The sequence below is a fragment of the Pelecanus crispus genome, chromosome 1 (genome assembly GCF_030463565.1).
Source record: "Pelecanus crispus isolate bPelCri1 chromosome 1, bPelCri1.pri, whole genome shotgun sequence".
In the NCBI taxonomy this organism is placed as follows: domain Eukaryota; kingdom Metazoa; phylum Chordata; class Aves; order Pelecaniformes; family Pelecanidae; genus Pelecanus; species Pelecanus crispus.
In genome coordinates, this window is record NC_134643.1 from 42,325,555 (window position 1) to 42,342,572 (window position 17,018).

The 17,018-nt window shown below is 39.5% G+C and overlaps 1 protein-coding gene across 1 annotated transcript in view; it reads left to right on the forward strand.

Moving 5' to 3' along the window:
• TRHDE (thyrotropin releasing hormone degrading enzyme) overlaps positions 1-17,018 on the forward strand; it is a 210,334-nt gene that overhangs the window by 136,918 nt on the left and 56,398 nt on the right. The window contains exon 9 of the mRNA XM_075707003.1: positions 2,223-2,410. Within this exon, the coding sequence (XP_075563118.1) occupies positions 2,223-2,410 (188 nt within the window). The remainder of the gene's footprint in view (positions 1-2,222; positions 2,411-17,018) is intronic.

Below are 17,018 nucleotides of genomic sequence, written 5' to 3' on the forward strand. Positions count from 1 at the left end.
ATGTAAGCTAGGTGTCCAAGCTCCAATTGTTGTCAGTGAGGGCTGGAGTCAGTTGTCTGTTCATAGACATCTAACAACTTTTACCTTAATTTATCGTACCTGACTTCCAGCTGCCACATGAGACAAGTATGTCTGCTGTAGGTCCACCAGTTCTGCAAGGATGTGTTGAATATTTTAGGACATGTCATTTGACATTCAGTGAATAGGAACAACTGGAGTCCCAGAAATCTAGTCAATACAGTCAGCAGAGCATACAGAGCAATTCAGTTGACTAGCCACTACACGATTATTTTAAAATGAGCCTGAACCACTGACTGTTGACTAGGGACTTAAGATAATTGTCCAAATATAGGCAACTAGTGTCAGATTAGGTGCAGCAGGGTGTTCAAGACTTCCAGGTGGGTCTAATCAATTTCACACAAGATCTGTGGGGAAATCTGTACCCTTCTGGAGTGGCAGGTCAAGGTCAAATGACATTAGCCACCTGTGCGTGGGCAACTGAATCATAGAAGCATAGAATTGTTTAGGTTGGAAAAGACCTTTAAGATCATCAAGTCCAACCGTTAACCTAACGCTACCAAGTCCATCACTAAACCATATCCCCAAGTGCCACATCTACATGTCTTTTAAATACCTCCAGGGATGGGGATTCAACAACTTCCCTGGGCAGCCTGTTCCAATGCTTGACTACCCTTTCCGTGAAGAAATTTTTCCTAATATCCAATCTGAACCTCCCCTGGTGCAACTTGAGGCCATTTCCTCTTGTCCTATCGCTTGTTACTTGGCAGAAGAGACTGACACCCACCTCGCTGCAACCTCCTTTCAGGTAGTTGTAGAGAGCAACAAGGTCTCCCTTCAGCCTCCTCTTCTCCAGGCTAAACAACCCCAGTTCCCTCAGCCACTCCTCATAAGACTTGTTCTCCAGACCCTTCACCAGCTTCTTTGCCCTTCTCTGGACACACTCCAGCACCTCAATGTCTTTCTTGTAGCAAAGGGCCCAAAACTGAACACAGTATTCGAGGTGTGGCCTCACCAGAAACTGAACTGAGTCCTATGTCTGCACTGACTGTTAATGAGAGTTGAGATGTGTAACATACAGTCAGGCTCTTAAATCTATGCCTTAATCTGAAGTTGAATGCCACTGCAAAACTCTTTCTTGCTTCTCACCTGGTGTCTTCCTCTGTTAAAGCCTTTAGGACAGTTCTGGGCAATGGGAGGTCAGAGGGATGAACGTAATCTTGAAAGAACAGCAGAACAGCTAATAAAACAGAATGAAAATGAGACTCTATTCTGGTCCATAACCACTATGTCTATACTGTATGCTCAAATCTATTGTTAAGGCTAATAATTCCATTTGCCTCACCTGTAAGCATGTTTGTTGCCAGCCGCTTTGTTCATAATGCATTGCAATTGCAGCTTCAGTTCTGAAGGCTGGGTTCTGATTGTATTAATCAGAAGTTGCTCAGTCTGTGATCTAGGACTGTCTGGTAGGGACATTTCCATCGCTGAAGAACAAATGATGCCTGTCATTCTCCTCATACCCAGTCTCATCTCCCATGATACCACAGTATCTTTGTTTCAGATGAAAATCCACTTGTAAAACAGCATTTTTATTAACATCAGTATCAAATATGAACACATTAATCCTCCGTGTGTTATGACAGGTGCAGTTTATGAAGGAGCTGGGAATATCTTTCTATACATGGCCTCACTTTGGACATGAAGGACCGTATTTTCAAATAGCTAGTCCTTTGATTTTCAGCACAGAGAAGCTCTGTACTTTCAGAAATCAGGACCTTTGAATATGCCTTATTGTAGGTACCCTAGATCAACTAACACTGAGTCTTTTTTAACCTTAGCTGTTCAAGAATATCTTTTGGAGACAGCCACCCAGTATTTCTGTGGCTCTTGTTAAAACCCTGTAAAGCCGGTTGTTTCTTCTGTTACAGCAAAAGTGCATGAATGATGTGGGAAACATGACTTTCTGACTGTCACTCCTCTCTGGCAAGATTGCTCCATGTTTATTTTTCAGATATATAGAGACCGTTGGTTAAATTATGTAGTGTGTGTGTACTGGGTGTAAATGTGTGTGTGTGCATGCATGATGGTTATTTAAACCTCTGAACTACTTATGATCTCTGGGACAAAAAAAAAAAAAAGTGTTTTGTATGTTGGATGATGGTATTGCTTCAACATATTGAAACTTTTCTTTTTTCTTGAAGGCTTTAAAAAGGGTTGGAAAATCTGTAAATATCCAAGAAGTAATGGATCAGTGGACACTACAGATGGGCTACCCTGTTATCACTATCTTGGGAAATGAAACTACGGACAGTGTCATAGTGATCTCCCAAGCACGTTTTGTTTATGATAGGGATGCTAAACCCAAGAATCCTACCCTTGGAGACAACAGGTACATATATTTCTCAATACATATCTTTCAAGAGACTGTAGTTGTTTAAGTGCTTCATGTGTGTATTTTTATGAAGATGGCTTTTTAGTAATCTCTGAGCTTTGCTTGGTAGCCTGTGGTGGCTCTTCCATTTGAACTGTAGTAAAGATGAGGCTAGTTAAAAGAATTGAAAAAAATCATTAGAGTAATAGAACAACAAGATAAAACTTTTAATGTGCCCATTTGCATCCTGACAGTTCTCTCTGTGACTACGTCTTACACCACACATCTGTTTCCTCGCCTTTTCTTTTGGTTTTGTCACACTCCATGAAGTAATTTGGAATGTGGTTGGAAGGTCTGATACTTCTTAAGTAATTCTTTAGAGTGGACCTCTCCATACTTCCAAGTATGAGAGGTCATACATCAAGTAGGCAGATGTAACCATGTGTTGGGTATATACCTCACTTGACCTGGGAAGCAGTCAAGAGCTGAACTGGACCACTGTACAGGGCAGGGGGTTCCAGCTGTTCCAGTTTTGAAGCCAGCTGAACTGGTCCTATGGGGACTGTTCCATTGGCTGAAGTCAGCAGTCACTTACGCATCTCTACCCCTACCCTTTTTCTATGTATTTTTCCTTCCTGCTCCCAGCTGACTCCACACAATTCCTTCATCCCAGAGACAAGCTGACATTCCTGGCTGATGCTGGGGAGTCCTCATCTTATTGTTTAAAGCAGTTTTGTTATCATATTTTAAGGCCAAGGATCTAGAGCTGCTGCTACAGAATTACAGTTTAGCCTTAGAAGCTTCTGTGTTCACCTCTTCACACTCAGTGGGAAAGAGGGCATCCTCTCAACCTTGAGTACTCTGTGCTTGTCCAGTAGATTTAAATCGTTAGAAGGTAAAATATAATACCAAATTTTGCTTGACATGTCTGGACCTTATAGAATATTGCTGTTGAGGAAGGCCTAAAAATATAGTTATATTTATTGGGAAATGTTTAGAAGTTTGTTATCCTTTTTTAGAACATGAATATTATGGAACTCAAACATGACACAGAGTAAATTGTTGTTTTTCTGGCTGTATGGAACAACCTAGCAGGGTATTAAGCATCTGTTTAAGTTCTAGGCTGAAATTAGTTCCTTTGTGAAAAAGAGATAAAACAAGCAAATGTGGACTGTTGAAAGAGTTCATGATTCACAGTTCAGTGCAGTGTGAGAGTGATTCTCTTTTATTCACTTGAAAATTTATTTTGTGCAAGTGTATACGCGTAATGTGAGTGGATTTTACTAAGAAAAAAAGAGATTATTAGTTTTTTGACTGATTAAAATGTGAATGTTAAGCCTTTAAAGTATTGTAGAGACTTTCTTAAATAGATTTGTTAGGTACTCAGTATTGATTCTAATAACTGCTACTGTAATTCATGAGTAAAGACTACTGGGTGTGTAAATGTTTTATAAGGTGGAACATCAGGGGTGAGAATAAGAGTTTTATTTTCATGTGACATTAATTCAGAATTCAAACTGTATCTTGAGATACGTTGAAGGTAGTGTTCTGCACCAACAGGACAAGTTATGCTGGATTTCTTAGGAGATTTTGTCTACATATTTTATCTCATTTATAATTTCTAAGCATGGGAAGTAAGATGTAGTGCTATAGACAGCACCAAAAGGGATATCAGCATGGGCCCTGCCAGGAATTTACTGTGCTAACAGGCAGTACAATACATATATGTATCTCCAGTGGCAAGTCTCTTTCCTGTTCCTTTCCCCCTTTGGATTTGTTTCTCTCTGTGCTTCCATGTCCTTTTAACCACAAATGGGAAGGAAGCCCCTTGCCCAAAGAAGGCTTTACAGATGGGATGTTTACTCCAGCCAGTTAGATGATGGAGGTAGTTTGCCACTTCCCAGTTAAAGTTATTTGAAAGTCGTGTTACGTAAGTATAAATACCAAAGAACAGGAACCATATACATTTAGCAAAAGGTGAAACTTGGCTATGCCATTCACCTTTCAAAAATCATCCACCGATTCACATTAAAGTCCTATGGCTTAGTTATAAATTAGTGTCTAGAGTGTTATAACAATGACCATGCAATTTGTTGGTGCACTGCACACAGGCACATGTGGCTTGGTATGCACAATGGCTCTGTGTCATTACATGTCCTTTCATACCAGCAAATTAAGTAGAAAAGCAAGATTGGCATACTGAAAATAAATTTACTCTTTCTGTCAGCAATGACCTAGATCTTTTTCAGGGACTTTTTTTGTGGGTTTTTTTCATTGGAAAAGTCACTATTGCTTCAATTATTGTGAAAGCAGTAGACAGGGAAAATCGCATTAATGTGATGTCATTTTGTAATTTGTGATACATTACCTTGGTTTTTAACATTGTAAGAGCAGAAGTTTGTATGACATGATACAAAGGGACCAGTTTTTCTACAAGTATGCAAAGGGAGGTGATAACTGGAATGGAAACAGCATGTTGATGGACGTTCAGCACTACTGTGAAATGCAGTGTTCTGGCTGATTCTGCAGGTGGCTTTGGTCAGGAAGTTGGCAAGGGTTTACTGACATTCAGCAGGGCCTGATAGCACAGGTAGGTGTTGGGGGAGGCACAGAGGTATATATATATATACACATACGTATATAACGTCAGCCTGCAGGCTTTGGGGGTGTTACCTATCAGTGGCCTAATTCACAGTCCAATAAAGCTGGTGCTCATCTCCCCTGCATGACCCATGAATTAGGTGTTGGATGCATGGCTCACTGGGGAACCATAATAGGCACTGTAAATAACGGGGAGCAAATGGTATTTATGCCACATTAGAGGCCTTGCTCTTGCAGGGCAGGCAACATTTGGCTTCCTTAGGGTAGTTTATCTATGGATTAATCGTGATGATCATTTTAAACACCATAAATAGTAGAGCTGCACAAAACACAGAAAAATGTACAGGTCCAGGCCTTTCCAGGAGTTTATCATCAAAACAGACAACACGATATGCACTGGAAGGCTCTGGGGAAGGCTCTTAAAGCATCCATCTGCCATATAGTCTTTAGTTATCCAGAGGTGGGGCCATAGTTCGGCATGGCATAGCAATAAACGTCAGTTCTATTGCCTTCAAAGTGATGAGGAGTTTAAACTTCTGGTTCAGACCCTCTCTAGGCAAATTTAACTTTGCCTTACTTTAGAAAGAGTCACTTCAGATTAGGTCTTTCAGATGTATCTGCTGCATAAAAAAAGTAAATAAAGAGGCAACTGAATATTTCAGAACCATTCTAGTTTCATAAAATGTCTGTGCTTTTCTTTATGCTATGTATTTATGCAGCAATTAACTGTTAAAAATGAAATGTGAAGCAGCATATTCAATTTTTCTCTCTGAAATCGTACAAAGGAATATAGAAGCAGCAAGCAGATTTTTCTAAGTGATAAACGGTAAAAGTGAAAATTGTTGATACCTTTGACAGTGGTTTACTCCTAGTTCTGCCTAGTCCATTACTACAAGTGTCTTTAATTCTACTGCAGAAGACAATGATTACATATAGTTGATTTTCCCATCTCATGTACAGTGGGACTCCTTGTCTCTATAACTGCAGAAAAATGAGTTTCAAGGGCCATACATATATAAACTGTGATTTATCTCTGTGCATAGAATCGACTGTATGGTATGCTAAGCTCTAACATTTAGCCTGAAATTGTAGAAGGTATACAATTTCATTTCTTTGCAAATTGAACATAGATTTTACTTGACCCTTATGCCTTCATGTGATCCATAGTTCTTGTTTTATGAGACAATAAAACTAACAATGACAGACATTGTTTCTAGGAACGCCATCCCTCGGAAGGGCCAAAATCACCGGCTTTGATTTGAATGTCGAAGCCTGTGGTTGGTACAATGTTTCAGTAGCAATTTCAGCTTATCTGAGCAAAAGTTTAAAACTCCTGGGATAACTGTATAATTCATATTCTTCCCCTGAATAACAATCCTTTAGTTATGTGTAGGTTCAGTCCTGGACTCCTGTATACCCCTGTGAGAATGGATTATGCCCTTACATTATAAGGCTACAGGGGAGGAGGTGGTATTCCATCTGGCAGGGTTCAGTGAGTTTCCCTGCTGACAGAGAAAATGATGATTTTAAGGCACCAGTCTCATCCATCATTACAAGAATGGCTCACAGATTTGACAAGAAATCTTATGAAAAATAATTTGTGGTCTAGACAATAAACTAATCAGTTTTGATGAAATCCATAAACCTTTTATATACTGTATTGAAGAGCAGACCAAATCTTTCTGGTTATGGGTACAAGTTTTGCCTTTTAAAAATATACAGAGCTTGTCTCTTCAAAAGTGGAGAAATAACCTTTCCAATGTTATCAAAATAATTAAGTTCAGTTGCTGAGGTAATATTCACTTGTATAATGTTCTTATCATGCACGCAGTTTCCATAGCTAATCTTTGCTTGTTCATGGTAATAGCCTAAAGGGAAATGTCTTGCTAGGCATTGAACACAGCTAGCTGTGAGGAAAGAGAAAAAAGGAAGAGGCACAAGTTGGAATATGGACAGGGTATTCAGGTGTGCTGTAGTGTAGTAATACTTGGTGCCTTTCTCTGTGTGGCTGACTAGGGAAAATTCCATCGAACGGTGCAAGCCAGGGACATGACCAGCAAAACTAGAGCTGTACAGACTCATGGGTCTAACACCATGTAGTAATTATGACAACTGAAAGGCTTTACAATGGGCAGCAGAGCTGCTCAGCAGTCACTCCACTCCAAGATGAATGATTAACTGCAGAATTTATTTCCCTTCAAGTCTCTTCTGAATATCCTACACAAAGCTCATTTCATTCAGGCTTTGCAGAAAAAAGGGCTGTGCTTGTTCTTTTACTGATAATTATTTGAATAGTAAAAGCATAGCTGTGTTTGGATATTGCCATGTGTATTCTTACTTATTTGTAGGGCATTATCACTTGAGCAATGATGGGGAACTTACCCTGTCCGCTTATCAGCTGGTTAAACACAAAACAAAATGTTACGAGCACAAGGGGAATGCTGATAAGTATCTTTGAGATCTTCTTAGAGCAATCGTGGAATAATATAACATATGTAGTATTAATTATGTAATAAAAAGGACCATAATACGGAGAAATATTGTTCCATAAGCTGAGGAAAAAGGGCTAACAAAATATAAATAGAAAAAGAAGTACTCACCTTTCTCTGGGAAATATCCTCAGATCTTCCATTTTCTCATGTCCTTTGACTGTTTTCTTGTTATACCTTTCATTTTTACCATACCTGAAAGATTACGCTTATATCAGCGTTACTACTAGAAACAACTTTTGTGTTGTTACCTAGTGAGTAGATGTGGTACCCTGGTTCGTCTTGACTGACCTGAGTGCCTCTATATCAGCTGTAATTACAATGAAGGGAATGGGCTCCAGGAGAGGAAATGGAGTTATCAGGAACGGGATTAAAAATCAAGAATCCTTAGTGGAGCACAGAACTGCATGTGAACACGGCCAGATATTGATTTAACCAGCTTTTTTGCTGGTCAAGCAGGGACTTGAAAATACTTGTTCTTGCAGAAGAGTGAGAACGTGTGGGGAGCTCCTTCTCTTTATACGTACACTGGTGTTTAGTAGAGGACAGCTCTATGACACCAATAGATTTTGTCCTTCAGTGTGCATAGGGCCAGTCCTTAACACCAGCAGCCTGAGAGAGGACAGTGCTGTGCAGAGTGTGGATCCTCCCAACGAGCAGGCAGAAGAGCTGCTTCTACGAGTGACCTGGAGGAAGCCTGCCTGCCTGCCTGCCTGGGGCGCATGCTGAAGGACGGCCTTTGCCGTTGGATGCTGGTGTTTGCCAGCCCAATACTTGTGCCGTGCACTGCCTGCTGCAATGGGATTTTTTTTGCTGTAGAAGCCACTAGAAAGTCCCTAGTCTTTTGTCTTGCCTTTTTATTTTTTCAGGGCTCTTCTGATTGTTGCATTATTATTAAATCAGAATAGGAAGTGCTCTTAAAATTTGTTCCTGCACATATATGTGCTGATGTCTCTTCAGCAAGATTTTGCTGCTAGCAAAGATCTGAGAAATGCCAGTTGTAAATTAACGCTTTATTTCCAAAACCATTTCACAGTTTCTATTTGCGAGAAACGCTTCTCACTAGGCAAACTTCCAGGATGCTCTAGTGTGCAGGATATGGGCAACTTTCAGTGTTAGAATTTGCTGAATGCTAAAGACGACAAAATTGGTGTATTGTGTCATTGCTTCCTGTGTGGTGGCAGCACTCGTATCCTGGCAGAAGTTAGGCTGACAGGGAAAAGCTGCTGCTGTATTTTATTATCACTGCAGACTGCATCACTTTCCTCATCTTATTTGCTAATACTAACTCTCAGGAATTTCTAGATACCCAGACTAGTTAATTAACTCATATTAATTAAATCAATTTCGTGGTGAGGGAAAGGAGCATGTACTTGAGGGCAGCACTACGTTTTAATTCAGCGTGAGGTGGGGAGGCAAAGAGGAGAATCAGGGCAGCAGTGCTGGTGGGGAGCTGCCTGATATGCAGGGGGAGGGAAAGGGAACGCTATGTGTCAGGGTGCTGACATGAGCGGGAAGTTGGGATCATTAAAGTTGTGTAGCTGGAATAGGCAAATACAGAGAACCAGGGGAATGGAGAAGTTGGTTAAGGTGGGTGCTTTTGTGAAGTAAAGATCAGATTGGGGAAAGCCCAAACGGCATTTGGCAGAGACAAGGGTAACGGGAGGGATGAAGGTGGATAAATGTCATATTTTGTTGGCTTTGTAAAAATCAGAGGTGTGGATTCCCTATTGTAGATCAGAAGATGAAACTACTAACATGCTTCCTTTTTACCTCTTCTCCTTTTGCTTTCTTAAGTTCCTAATAATGGATTTTTTTTCCTTATCTTGGTATATGAGCCTTCACGGTCAATAGTAGAACCTCAGATTTTCTGGAGAAGATATTTTGGTGAGGGACTCTTAGGGAAATTTACTGAGGAAGGAGAAACTATCATAGGAATTATATTTTGATCTTGCTTAAATTCACGATATTCTGAGGAAAAATCAGAACTGAACATTGGAATACACTGCAAAATGCTTGGCACTAAGTCTCTGAGAACATACTGGAGGTTTGTACACGTAGCTAAAATGCTACCCTTACTCCTACTAGGGGGGTCCCTCCTCAGCTCATAACACATCCTTCCACTTCTAATTATGTTCTGATAAATCTCAGATCTGCACTCTGTAGTCCAGGGACTATGCTCATGGATAAAGACAACATAGAGATGGGGTTTGCATATCAGCATCACATGTGTGATTCTGCAAGGACATTTTGCGCTGGTGCAAGATGGAACGGAGGATGCTGGAGAGATTAAGGATCTTTATTGGAGGGTAAAGAGGCAGCTGTTAGAATAGACGTTTAACACTGCTTAAACCCAGCTTCTTTCTATCCATCTCAACGCCCAAAATTGCTTGTTACGTTTGAAAATGAAGGCTTTTGTGTTTTAGTGTAAAAAGGTAGTGTTAGGCAGGGAGGAGAAAGCATGTACTGACAAAGAATCTGTAGTATTTATTCTTTGCCCACGACATTTTTCTAAATTTAGTAAGGTACTCTGCTAGCACTGATGCTGAAATGAGTCAATCTAGAGCTCAAGTCTTACGAGGAGCAGCTGAGGGAACTGGGGTTGTTTAGTCTGGAGAAAAGGAGGCTGAGGGGAGACGTTGTTGCTCTCTACAACTGCCTGGAGGTTGCAGCCAGGTGGGTGTCAGTCTCTTCTGCCAAGTAACAAGCAATAGGACAAGAGGAAAGGGCCTCAAGTTGCACCAGGGCAGGTTTAGATTGAATATTAGGAAAAATTTCTTCACGGAAAGGGTAGTCAAGCATTGGAACAGGCTGCCCAGGGAAGTTGTTGAATCCCCATCCCCGGAGCTATTTAAAAGACGTGTAGATGTGGTGCTTAGGGACATGGTTTAGTGGTGGACTTGACAGTGCTAGGTTAAGTTGGATTTGATGATCTTAAAGGTCTTTTCCAACCTAAACAATTCTATGATTCTATGAAATGCCTCTGCCCAGCATAGTCTAGGATAATCTTGGAGTAAACGCTTCCACAGTCTTTTTCTTGCAACCTTTTTCTAGTTAGTCACATAATCATGTGTTAATAACAGTGTCCCTTTTTTTGCCTTACCTTACCTTTTTCTTGTTGGCCAGTCTGTTAGTCTTGTGTGAGGGTAGAACACCTGGAACCCCAGAATCCCAACCTTAGGCCAGTGAATATGCTCCAAGCTGTGCTCAGTTGGTCTCCGTTACTTCAAATTGTTCTCATTTATCAGTTTTTCATCTTGTATTTTTCTTTGCTACAAAGTTAGTGAAATCTTCCCTTCCTATCTGCCATCTTCCGTACTGACAAGGTACAAGGAATCCCTTGACACCCTGGCTCAGTGTAGGAGGTGTAATACTTGTGAGAGCGGGCATAACATCTTCTTCTGTTGTGTTGTGCCTCTGGGCACAGCCTACAGTCACTTTACTGGCATGTATTTAATGAAATCTCTGGGTTCTTCAGTCTTGTGAGAATGATATTCACAACATGAATATATCATCAGCTCCTCATTCATTAAACAGAACTAACACTCTGTAGAATCACACTTAATAAAAGCATGTGATTTCCTGTGATATTCACATGAGCTTCTCCTAGGACCTGAAATACTCTTTACAGAATGAGATACTATATTGTATAATAACCTGGGAAAATCTCTATGATGCTTTTAAATTATCTTTCCCAACACAATCTCTCTAGAAAGTGTGGCTTACAAAATTTTACCCTAGTACTGCTGAGTTCTGCTTCACGTCTAATCTCTTTCCGTAGCAGGAAGCTCTAAAGGCGTTCTGCTGTTCAACAACTTCCACTTGTTTCCCACTCACCACCTCATGTCTACTTGTGCTCTCAGCCTACGAATAAATGCGTCCAGGTATCACAGCAACAAGACTTGTAATTTTGTAGATTAGTTGAATACGCTTTCAGGTTTTCCATTAACAATTCCTCTTTGAACCTTCAACTATCTTAATGTTCAAAATTCACTGAAAACAAAGGCCTTCTTTTGCCTTGCTAACAGAAATTACAGTTGTCTTGACAAGGAGGAGAAATGAGAGATCTCTACTCTCTTTCTGCTATACTGATTTAATTTCCAAATTTCACCCTATCCTTTAGTTAGTTCACAAGTTATCAACTTCTGTGCCCTTTATTTTATAATAGGCTTTAAGGTTATTAGCCAGAAACTTTTGCAACCATGCAGCTAAATGCTTCTTTTGCTGGCCACTATTTGTATATGTCTCTGCAGATCAACCAAGTATGCAACTGAAATAAAAATACAAATCTTTAATTCTTAGTTTTAATTTTGTTCTGTAAGACTTACTCGCTTTCCAAAAGGTCACATTTTCTCATTACTTCGCTTTTGTGTTCTTTTGTTTCCGAAATCCCAACAACATGAGTTCATGCGGATGGCTCACGGCAAGGTATTCCCTTGGTGAGAAGTGCCCCTGTCAGCATCCTAACCTAATCAAGGAATCATCACTGTTGGCAAGGGCCACACCGGGAAGGTGTCTCCTTCTCAGATGCAGCGCTGCTCACCCAAGTATATGTCTCGGTGTACTTGAAATTTCATCATTCTCCATCTGGAGAGCTGAGAATGGGAAACTAATGCCAAGGAGTCCTTGCTCCCTGTTTCTCAGTTTCAGCCACTCTGGATGTACCAGACTTTTATCTTTAACTGAAGAGACAGAGTTGGCATTTTGGATATTAAGTTCTGGTGGTTAAAACAAGGAGCGAAGTGTCTTAACCAGTCAGTTTTACTCTTGGATTTTCTTTTTATCCTTTTTACTCTTAAATTATTTTTATGCCTCACTTTATCTCTGTGTTAAATAACTTTAATCATATCCTTCAGTGATATGAAGTCTCAGATTGTTATGTTCTCAATATACTTTACAAAGATTAGTAAGTGTTACAGATGAGCAAGAAATGGATTCCCATCCCACAGAAATTTTCAACATATCAAAACATTTCCCTATACTGAATCAGGACAAAAATCAAAGCAAAAATTGGGGAAAAATTGGTTTAGAACATTCATTTCAATTCTGTAATTTCAGTTTCACTCATTTTAACTTCTCCCTTCAATTAACTTGTATTTCAAGCCGAAATTCATTTTGAATCAGCAAACTGGAAGTTTTTATTTAAATAGTAGTTATAAAATGTTTCAGCAATGCCTGTTTTAAATATTATAGTTGAAAATCTGTGCTGAAGTATTCTCTTTCTTATGAGCAGCTTGGTTTTGAAAATTTGCCTTTTTCAGTTAGAAATGAAAAAGTTCCTTGGGAATTGTGGAAGGTATGGTTGTCAACATCGGGTGGATGGAGGGGCTCGTTTAGTTGCACAACTGAATTTACCCCAGAGAAACTAAGTCATAGAAGAGTGATCAATGAGATTTCACCAGTGCCAGCTGATGGAAGATACATTATTTCTGTTTTTCTGACCAGGGATAATTTAGGCAACCCACAATGTACTGTTTGAAGGTACATACAGCTTTTGGTGTTCAGCTTTTCTAAAAGTAATTCTGTAGATGCTTTGCACTGGGAGGGATTAGGAAAAAATAATTTGCCACATTTGGCTTTATTGACTTCGTGTGATGCCGCTGAACGTACAGCCTGTGTATCCTCCTCTGATCTCATGTTCTAACTACAATGAGACTCTGTTTTCCTGTGCTGTTCACACATTTGAGCAGAGGGTTGTATCTCCTAAGGTCCCTTCCCACCTAAGTCATTCTATGATTTAAGTTCATGATTGCCACTACACTTTAAAATAATTATGCTTCTTATATCTAGCTAAGAGGCAGATCACTTAATCTGCTTTTGTGCATAGCATTTTAATTTTGCCCCTTATTCTTCTGTTGTTAGATGTACTAAAAATAGTATTTTTTTTCCTAAAGTCTGTAAATTGTTCTGTTCTACCTTGTCATGGTTCTCCTCCTTTGATTTTCTAGCTAAGTATATAATCAAAGACTATTAATAGATGTCTTCTATATCTAGATGTATCTAGGCTCTTGTAATTTTAACTGTTTTCTATGTATTTTTGGAGGTCTAGCTTCTTCATTATAATTCCTGAAGAAGATAATCTGTACTGGGATAAGAGGGAAGATCTCAGATAAGAAATATAACCAAAAAATGAGAAATTAAATGGTTGAATTTCTCAGTGGGGGGTGATAACCCATTATATTTTTGAGAAACCTGTAGTGAAGTTTTTCCTATTCAGTGATGTGATAAAGGGCATGGAAGAGTGAGGTGACAGAGTTTTCTGGTAATAGGAGGTTTGTGAGGGTAGTAAAACCAAAAGTTAATTACTGAGATTACAGAAGTATCGCTTAATGCTGGTTGACATGGTGATAAAATGACCAATGAAGCTTAATGTTGATAAATGCAAAGGTGATACGTGTGGGGAAGACAGATGATAGGTAGTTAGCTCAGTTGGTTAGAGCGTGGTGCTAATAATGCCAAGGTCATGGGTTCAATCCCTGCTCACTGCAGGGGGTTGGGCTAGATGATCTTTCAAGGTCCCTTCCAACCCAAAAGCATTCTATGGTCCTGTGATGATGAACTTAGATGCTCAGTGGTGAGTTCTGAAAAAACTGTTCTCTCTTAGGAAAGAGATCTTGAAGTTATGGTAAGTAATTTTCTGTAAACATCAGCTCAGTGTGCAGACATAGTCAAGCAAGTAAATAGAACAGTACGGATTAGTAGGAAAAGAGTGTATAAAAAGTAGAAAGAGTGTAGAAGAGAAAAGAATTATGCCACTCTTAATCTGTGGTAGACCTGTCTTCAAAGCACAGACGGCAGGTCTGGCTTTCTCATCTGGAAAAGAGTATAATAGAAAAAATATAGAGGTGGACAATAAGAAAGATTAAGATTTCTGTATAAAGAAGAGCAGGATAGATTAGGAGTCTTTAACCCAGAGGTCTGTAAAAGCAAAAGGATATAGAGAGGGATGTGGTTGTTCATGTCCTCTCCTATTCAAAAAGAAGGTTAGCTAAGTTCTGCTGTTGGTATTTTAGGTACAGATGTTCTGTCACTTTACGTGAAGCAATCACATTACTTGTATACTCTTTACAATGCAGCCAAAGATAATAAGCTTCTGAATATTGAGCAGATATCTTCATTGTTCTGTGAGTAATGACTAGGAATAGCTGAACTTCTTTGTTTAGATTTGAGTCTGGGGAGAAAGGAGAAATGTCACTGGAAGAACATGGTATTCACTAGAGGCAGTGGGTGGAAGCTTGGCACATTATGGTTACTGGGAGGATGAATCTTCAAAACGTATGGGTTTACATCTCAGTGAAAATGTTCATTAATGTGAAAAAGTAGTTGAAAAGGTGTGCAAAATCTGAAACTCCAGGAACCTTGCTTTTTCTTTTTTAATGACCTGACATCTTTGTTTTGTCAGCAGAGGAAATAATCTACTGCCCTTTTTTGGCTTTGCATAATTTGTTACAAAGAAGCCAACTAATTGTTCCACTGAAAATCCAATGTTAGTTACTGCAACATTACTGTTCATTAGAGGCAGAAGTGTAAGGCATCATGTTTGCTTAATAGTTTATGGTCTCAGGATTTGCCCATGAAGGGATCTCAGTTCTTATTTGTTGGAAGTCAAGACATAAGCAAGTACTCATCACAAATATAATAATTTTCTGAGTGAGATAAAGTACACTAGTACTGACTATGTAGTCATTACATAATGCTCAAGGCAAAAAAAAATCTATATAGAATCATAGAGAATCATAGAATTGTTTAGGTTGGAAAAGACCTTTTAAGACCATCCAGTCCAACCATTAACCTACACTACCAAGTCCACCACTAAACCAGTTAAGGGTAGAGTAATAATTAATTTCATGTTTCCTGACTTGGTGGCTGGATTATTTTTAATGAAAGTAAAACTAGGAATCATTAAGGTTGGAAAGGACCTCTAAGATCATCAGTCCAACCATCAACCCAACACCACCATGCCCACCAAACCATGTCCCAAAGTGCCATGTCAACCCGTTTTTTTAACACTTCCAAGGATGGTGACTCCACCACCTCTCTGGGCAGCCTGTTCCAATGCTTGGCCACTCTTTCAGTAAAGAAATTTTTCCTAATATCCAATCTAAACCTGCCCTGGTGCAACTTGAGGCCATTTCTTCTCATCCTATCACTAGTTACTTGGGAGAAGAATATATAATCCAATCAGAGCATAATTAGCTAGCTTCTGGTATTTCATGTACCTTGGCAGGTGCAAGATTGCATTACTTTATGAAACAAGTCCCTCTGGTTATTCTTTAAGCTGAAAGGAGATGCTAACACACCGGTATTATGCATTGATGTGGTGCTACCAAAAAAACCCCAACCCCATCTCCCTCACATACACATAAAGTTAGCCATGGCTGCTTCTGCAACAGCGGCAGAAGTTTCACAGAGAATGAAGAGGACTGGAAGGGGAAAGCAGATACACATCCAGAGAACAGCAGGAGTACAAGCAGGAAAACTGGGTTTCTGGAGAGGTCTATTAAAAGGAAATCTGTGGCTCACCTGGTAAACCAATAACCAAGAGGATGAGATTTGGAGGTTCTGGAGAGTGCGAGAACATCAGTAGGTCTCTCATCTTGGGGAGAGAAAAGTTAAATCTACCAGTACTAATCTTCCCAACTAAATCCACATGTGTTTTCTGAGGATGGGTAGCTTACATGACTTCTGTTCCACAGCTAGATCACCTTTCAGAGAAGGATCTGTCCTTATTTCAGTAGGATTTACCTTAATTGGAGGTAACAAAATAACAATATAGAGTAATATAAAAGTCTTCTCTGTATAGATATTGCAGTATACAGAATATCTTTTTATGAAGTTCCTTTGCAAAATAACAGATGTCCATGTATATGTTCATACACTTACATTTGTGTATGTTTATATATGTGTTTAAATAAGCTACATAGGCAGCTCTCAGTATCTTTTATTTTGCAGTTTAACTTTTTCAGTAGGAGTTGATCTCCAGAGTCATAAAAATACCATGCAAATGCAGTTCTTTCATTTTTTTTCATATGCCAAAGTTCCTGTTCTTTCAAATAATGTACGAGCTTTATGCTTAATTTTGCCTCATTTCTCTTGATCACAGTTTGCCAGCATCTTTTTCATTCTGGAGAGTCGAGTATTTAGAACTGGGTGTGTTTTTAAAGATGATATATTTCTTAGAAGGTTTTTTGGACAGATTCTAAAACACTGGTAGGTGTCTAGTAAGGTATAAGGTATTAAGAGAGTAGTGAATATTCTCCGGTGCATCACTTTGCAGCATCTCCTGACTGCCCTCACCTGTCGAACACAGAAGTTACTGCCACTGTAGCAGAAGCAGCAGGACACAATACAGGTTTTCACCTCATTACTCCAGTTCACAGTTCAGAATATTAATTAAGCCAACAATGAAGGTAACTTTATGTGAAGACCCCAGACTGAGAACTGGAGAAGCTAATGCACCATTAGATATCCTCTTCTGCTGGCTGTGCTATCGAGGCTGGTAACGTCCAGCAGGAGTGGGAAGACTGATAAAGGCA